Genomic DNA, 7,273 nt, shown 5'->3' on the forward strand with positions numbered 1-7,273 from the left:
ACAGAAACACTATAGTGTGAATGCATTGAATGCATTCACACAAATATGCAATTATTTAGCCTAAATAAAAATCCTGCTTTATTTTTTAAGATATATTTCCTGCAGCTCATTAGAAATATGATTCTGGGTTGTGAGCGGGACTGTTGGTGCTGAAGCTAGTTCCGCTAAGCCTTTGTTTACAGTTTCTTACGCTGGTTTACAGCTTCTCACAACTCCAAGCTAACATTAGCATAGCAAAACAATATCTGAGCTATCCAGCCGTACAGTTTTGAGCCAGATGCCAGCTCAGATGAGGAAAATGAAGGTGATAATAGATCTATTAGCTTCAGAAAAAGTAGACTTTGGAGCTCCTGTTTCAGCGGCTGCTTCATTAGTCTGAGCTTTTTCAAGCTTCCACTTCTCATCTGCTCCTGATCCAATGCCATTTGAATTAAGAAATGCTTACAAAGGGAGTTTTAATTGTAAATTCTTTTATATAGCTCCTCTATTATGAGAAAAATTCTACAAGAAATGTTAAAAATACACACAAAAATATGGTTTTCTTTGGAGTGGGTCTTTAAAGAAACATTTCAAAAAATATTTACCATTGAGGGGTACAGCGGTGCTGTCATTAGAGCTGCCATTGGAGCTGCCATTAGAGCTGCCTGTAGAAGCGTAGAGATAAAAATAAAACAACCATCAAGGATTTCTGAACAAACGTGTACATCTCTGCAAAAGGAAACACCATTAAATAAAATGATCGATAAATATTAATTTTACATTTTGTCAGATAATGTATTATTATTGAGACACAATAATAATGTTCAGATTGTTAATATTATATGATATTATTAACTATGTTTTCAGACATTAAGGCTAAAAACGTTTTGGTCCGGTAAAAATTGATGACGATTTCACAACGTTATCTTTACACTTTACTGTCATGCTCACGAGAAGCGCCCCCTGGTGGACTTTTTTTTATCCTTTTAAAAACTGAGTAAGGGAATTCAATGATATTCAATGTTATTTATACATCCCAATATCACAAAAACAACTACCTCATTGGGCTTCATGCCAGTAATTTGGTTGGTCATAAAATATAAACAATAGCTAATTGCTAAACTATACACCTAAATTAAACTCGTATTTCCTGTTAGGTAATTGTTTGAGTTAAAATATCGCTACAGTTCGCCATACCGATATTTTGTCCCAACTCTAGGCAGGACTGTTGGTGCAGAAGTTAGCTGCGCTAATATCCCATCAAACCTTTGTTTACAGCCTGTCACAACCCCACGCTAACATTAGCTTAGCAAAATAATATCAGAGCTAACCAGCCGTACAGTTTTGAGCCAGATGCCAGCTCAGACGTGGAAAATAATAAATCTATTTGCTTCAGAATTGGAGCAGAAAGAATAGACTTTGGAGCTCCTGTTTCAGTGGCTGCCTCATTAGTCTGAGCTTTTTCAAGCTTCCAGTTTTCATCTGCTCCTGATCCAACGTGATTCGAATTAAGAAACACACACAGTTTAAATCGTAAATTATGTTATATAGCTCCTCTATTGTGAGAAAAATGCTACAAGAACATGTTAAAAACACACCAAAAAATATGATTTTTATTGGAGTGGGTCTTTAAATTCAAAAATGTAAAATATTTACCGTTCATGAGAGGTTCAGAGCTGTTGGGGGTGCTGTCAGAGCTGCCATTAGAGCTTCCATTGGAGCTGCCTTTAGAGCTGCTGTCAGAGCTGCCTGTAGAAGCACAGAGATGAAAATCCAACTACCATCAAAGATTTCTGGACATACGTGTACATCTCTGCAGAAGGAAACGCCATTACTAGTGCAAACGCTCATGCAGAGACAGAAATATTTAATTTTTAAAAATACTCCTTTTTGTATGTTTTGCAGATAGACTACTCATGAAGGACACAGATAGTTATTCATTTAAGAAATTAACAAAGAGACAGAAGAAAGTGCAGCAAACGTTTAAGGTTTCTTTATTTTCTTTAGCTTTAAATTTTAAGATTGCTGCTGGGATTAAAAAAAATAACAAAACAGCAAAGCTTTTAGGATGTTTGAAATCTATTTGAAGTATGTAGATGTAAAATAAGTTTGCAGATTTCCCAACATGCAAAGCTTCGGAAGAAAAACCTGATTTACGTTTACCAGAGCCATACAGAAAAACTTGAATGTATCTATGAATATCAAAACTTTCTAAACATACATGACCCTAAAAATATGAAATTTGATCAAACTGAGTTACCATTGATGCTGGGGCTTGGCCTCTTAAAGTCTGTGAAGAAAAACAGTACAAGTTAGTACGGATTATGTCAACAAAACCCTAAAAAATATTTTTGTTAAATAAAGATTTTTTTTTTAAATCTACGCAAATTTGAAACGTACCATTAATATATTTCATTAATAAAGTGTAGGTACATGCTTTATTTATTATCAGGTTATTTTGTAGACATACCGTTTGTCTGTGTAGCACAAAATTTAACAAAAAACAACAAAAGATAAAAACTTTTTAGCTTTTTAAACAAGAAAAAAAAATTGTAAACATATTTTGTTCATTTTATTCCCTCTTTTTTTCAGTTGTCTATTAATTCATTTAATGTATCAATTATATTGTTTTCCCTTTATAATCAAGGATAATGCTTTGATTGTGAGACACTGTTGTGAAAATTACAATTAATTTGAATATTTTACTGAATTCCTGTAGATTTCTCCAGACCAGAAACTGTATGAACTGGAGACACAAATCTAAATGATTTGATCCAACATCCTTCATTTTAACTATTTTAACCTTCATATTGACTCTGAATCCATTTTATGTATAGAGGGTCTTGGTGAAATAGACAAGAATTCATTGGGATGGGAAGAAATTACACTTACTGAGCTTTCCCCTTTTCTGCAAGAAAATCAGCACACCAGCCACGAGAACAGCCAAGACCAGAACCAGAACCAGAGGAAGAACATATAAAACAATCGACATTTCTTCAAGAGGAGGAAGTCGATTATCTGAAAATCAAGGAGAACATTACTGTTAATGTGGTCTTGCATTCAGGTCAGAGTATTTTATGGGACATAAATCCCATAAAGATGAAGAATATGCATGTTAGCCACGGTTTGGCCCACACGGGTACTAAATTCACAAAGCGATCCAGAATCGTGTATGGATCATAATCGATGCACATACGAAGCAACAAAGCGTGTCTTACCCCACGCTTTCACAACACGCATGTTGGAGGCTTGATGAACGACTTCACAGGAGTAACTGGCCGAGTCAGTCCTCAGAAATTCCACATAATCTCTTCTTTGGAAAGTATTGTCTTCATTTGGACGAACTCTTGAGGATTTCACTCCGTCGTCTGCAGTGAGAATTCGGCTGTTCCGTTTTATATTCAGGATGATGTCCTTAGTGTCAAAGCCCGTGGCGAGGCACGTCAGCACGGCGTTTGTCTTTTCTTTGGCTCGCGTTGCAAACACGAACACGTCAGGACGAGCTGGGAGGAGAAAACGTGACATCAGGAAACCGTCAAACAAAGCAGCTGCTTTCAGACATGTGAATAACGGAGCTTTTAATGTGGATTTTTGCTCCTGAGTCTTAGAGAGTGGGTCCAATTTGACCTTTCAACAAGAGTTTGCAATAAAATCAGAAACATTTGAGAGATTTTAGATGTTATCGAGTTACAAAGACTGCATATTAGTGTCTTAGAAATAGATACCTTTTCCCTTCAGAACCATTTTTACACACTTTTATGACTAGAATTGATTATTTTCCTTCCTGTTATATTAGCAGTGCCTTAAAACTATAATAAGATCCATATTTTTTCCACCAATCAAAAGAATTAATAGCATTATTGATGTTTCTCTAAAAAAAATGCAAATTAAACTTCACATTTCAACAACTAAAAGCGAGAAATATTAATTAAATAAAAGAAAATGCAATTCCCTTTAGTATAAAGCATACATACAGGCATTTCCTAGCTGTGATTTGGAATATTCCAGGAACTTTTTCATCCATTCCATGCACTCCTTCTCCAGGTAACCCTTGGTGTAGTCTTTCAGAGCTGTGACATCATCCCACTTCCTCTTGGTGAGGACTGCCTCATCAGCTGCAGCCACCCAAACTTGATGCCCATCATCAAAACTCAAGAAATCATCTCCGTCATAATTGTACTTGTCCACGCCACGCACAAAGGTGAGGTTGCCGTTTTCGTCCTCCTTGGCGGTACAGCCATGCATCCACTGAAGAACGTGAGTTTCTGAGGGAACACAAAGGATTTCAATCAAGATTTATACCTAATTTATACTGGTCCGTCTGCGAGGCGTCTCTGTTGGGTTGACACAAAAAAATGGAACATTCAATAATTCTATTTTTTGTCCAATGAGGTGTCGATTTCATGACAAAAAAATCAGAGAAACGGGACATGGATTCAGGCATCACAATAAAAACTTTTGTTGTACTTTCAAAATAAAAAGGTATGAAATTGTATTTTATATTTAAGATGACTAGTTCCCACAGCGCACCGATCAAACAAGAAATAGGCGATCGCGGTCATTCTAGCGCTCAGACAAAGTCACTTCTTACCATCTGCCTCTTCAGCAGACAGATTACAAACGCGCACAGGCAGGCATGCTTTACACACGTGCTACCAAGCTTGTATCTCGCTGCTGCTTTTTCCGAATGAGGTAAACAAGGCTAGCTAGAAAGCTAACTTTCGGGACCATAACTCTTTTAAAAATGCTTTAAACTGACAGCAAGTGTCTCTATTGGTTTGTCATAACACAAACAACAACCTCTAAAGGGATTTCAACAGAAAAAGTTTTAGTTTCTTTTTAATGTGAAGCTCTTTGTGCTTCAGACAGACGGCTAAACACAGCAGCTGCTAACTGCTACATGCTAGCGCCGTGATTTAACTCCTTAGGACCCGAGCTGTCCTTTGATATGCCTGTTTTAATTATCTGACAGAGAAATAACAGCTACGAAAATTAACTACTGTGGTAATAAAACTGAAAATGTGATGTCTTAAGAACTTAAAAAACAAGCACATAATCTTAAAAATAACTAAATAAATAAAACGTATAAATTAAAACTAATAATGATATCCGCTATTCATGAACACTCGTCCAATTTTATACTAAAGTAAAGAATTTTAAATGAGGACAGGAATCACATTTGGTCAAAAATGACTCGGAATCGGATCGGGCCCAAAAATACCTGATCGGGACATCCTTACCCAAAACGTCAAATAGTGACACAGAGGGGTCCCAAACGTCAATGCGCAACGACCCGAAAGCAAGAACGTGTTGATACAGAAGCAAGAAAGCCAAGACCAGCAGAGAGAGATCCAGAGAATTTAATCAACTGGCCGATGCGTCACTAAAAACAATGCAAACATCAAGATAAATCGCTGCCTGCTCTCAGCTTGAGCGTCAATTTTCATTTTATTCTTTCATAAGAGCGACCGCGGTTACTGTCATGTGTTATGAAGCGTAAGCCGGCCGCACAGCTGATCTCTCCAGCCAATTCTTTTACCGGAACGCCGCTCCTGACAGCTCCAGCTTACTTTCACCCCAGTTTATATAAATATAGATATAAATACATAGGTAGGTCTTTGGATCTTGGCGTCTCACATGCAGAAAAAACACAACGCAAGGGAGACTAACCATTGTAAATCCAGTAGTACGGTTTGAAACAAACAGCAGAGGAGGAGTAATGTGTTACTTTAATAAAATGAAGCAATTTTCAGAAATTATGACATTTTTGTTTCTTCTTCAAATCTCACCATTAGTAGTTTGTCTCATTCGGTTGATCAGGATGTCGATGTTAACCTTGAACCACTGCTGCTTGCTCTGCCGGGACTGAGTTCCTTTATCCCAGTATTCCTGCTGGAGTTGCTCCTCCATCCACTTTTGTTTGGGAATTTTCTTTTGCACAGTGCTGTCATAGTAGTCGATCATTCTGTTGTCCAGCAGACCCATAGCAGTGAATTCATGGATGCCTGGGAGCTTCACAGGTTTGGAGAAGGCCGTGTAGATGTAGGTCAGGGAGTGTTTCTCTGGAAAATAACAAGTACAAAACACAGAAAAAATGAGTTTTTAAAAGCTGCGAAACACGCAAGGAATTAAGGATCCCTGCTATTACCTTCTATGAAATTTATTCAGCCATAACCATAGTTTAAATTAAGTTAAAATGTCCAAATCCATCTATGATTTACTATCATTTTGTATAAAAAAACAAAAATGATATAATCCACTGCAAATCTATTCCTGATTATTGGTTCATTTTCTAAAAGAATAATTATTTAAAACCCTGTAATGCAAAATTACTATTTGTTTTGTTGAGCAAAAATTAAATAAATGCTTCACATAGAGAAAGTATCTTCTTCTACGTTTCTGTGCAACTTTTTGACACGACAGAAACTCGAGCATGCTAGCATAAAAAGGAGCGAGGAGTTTATATATTTTACATCATAAATGTTGCTTTTTGTGTTGCCTGACTCATCAAATAAAATGTTTACAGTGTAAATTCTGAAATAAATGCAGCTGAAGTTCGTAATTTACGAAGAAATTACTCAAAGAAAAGTGAATTTTAAACGACGTCACAATAAAGTTTCAGTTTCGGTTCTAATTGAGTCAAAGTTAGCATGAAGAACGCGATAACTTACCACCGTTTATGGTTATTAGTGTCGCAAAAAGCGCGCACAATTGTAAAATGTTCATTTTTACATGCTATTTGGGTCTAATTCTGGCTTTAGTTTCAAAATATTCGGTCTTTCCTTCCCACGCGACAGATGCAAAAAGCGTCTTCCTCAAACCGGAAAGGAACTTCAATGATGCATTAAGGGACGGTTGGATTTCACAGTTTTGTTGAGTTGTCTTCATTATTTCATTAATTGCAACCCAGTTTGATGTGTTTTTGGGAAACGAAGAAGTATCTGCAGCGTTCATGATGTCAAAGAACCTGATCAGCTTCTTCGACTTTGCCCGGCTGACAGGTGTGTCTCAAACGGGGCGTGGAGCCGACAGGTGATTGTAAACATGCTTGCAATTTGATATGACTAACGCGTTTAGTATGGAAGGCAATTCTCAGGCTGAAAGTTAACTTAAAAAAATGTTTTTAATATAGTGACATATATTTATGAATGAACACGTTTCTGTGACATTAGCATATTTTAAAAGTCGCTTTAACACTTTACTAAGCATATAAAGGTAGATTTTAGGACACTTGTTTAGGTCCTTAGCCCTTTAAAACAAAGTAATTCTTACAAAGCTTTGTGAAATCTCATAT

The 7,273-nt window shown here is 36.7% G+C and overlaps 1 protein-coding gene across 1 annotated transcript; it reads right to left on the bottom strand.

Moving 5' to 3' along the window:
* Nucleotides 1-3,995: 3,995 nt before the first annotated feature.
* On the bottom strand, nt 3,996-6,893 carry LOC112138608 (class I histocompatibility antigen, F10 alpha chain; the record flags this gene model as incomplete). The annotated part of the gene is given in 3 exon segments (XM_024261183.2): nt 3,996-4,244; nt 5,769-6,041; nt 6,651-6,893. Coding segments are annotated over 3 exon segments (577 nt in total), but the record flags the coding sequence as incomplete, so codon positions are not given.
* Nucleotides 6,894-7,273: the final 380 nt, after the last annotated feature.

This window comes from Oryzias melastigma, unplaced genomic scaffold, assembly GCF_002922805.2.
Source record: "Oryzias melastigma strain HK-1 unplaced genomic scaffold, ASM292280v2 sc00415, whole genome shotgun sequence".
Classification (NCBI taxonomy): domain Eukaryota; kingdom Metazoa; phylum Chordata; class Actinopteri; order Beloniformes; family Adrianichthyidae; genus Oryzias; species Oryzias melastigma.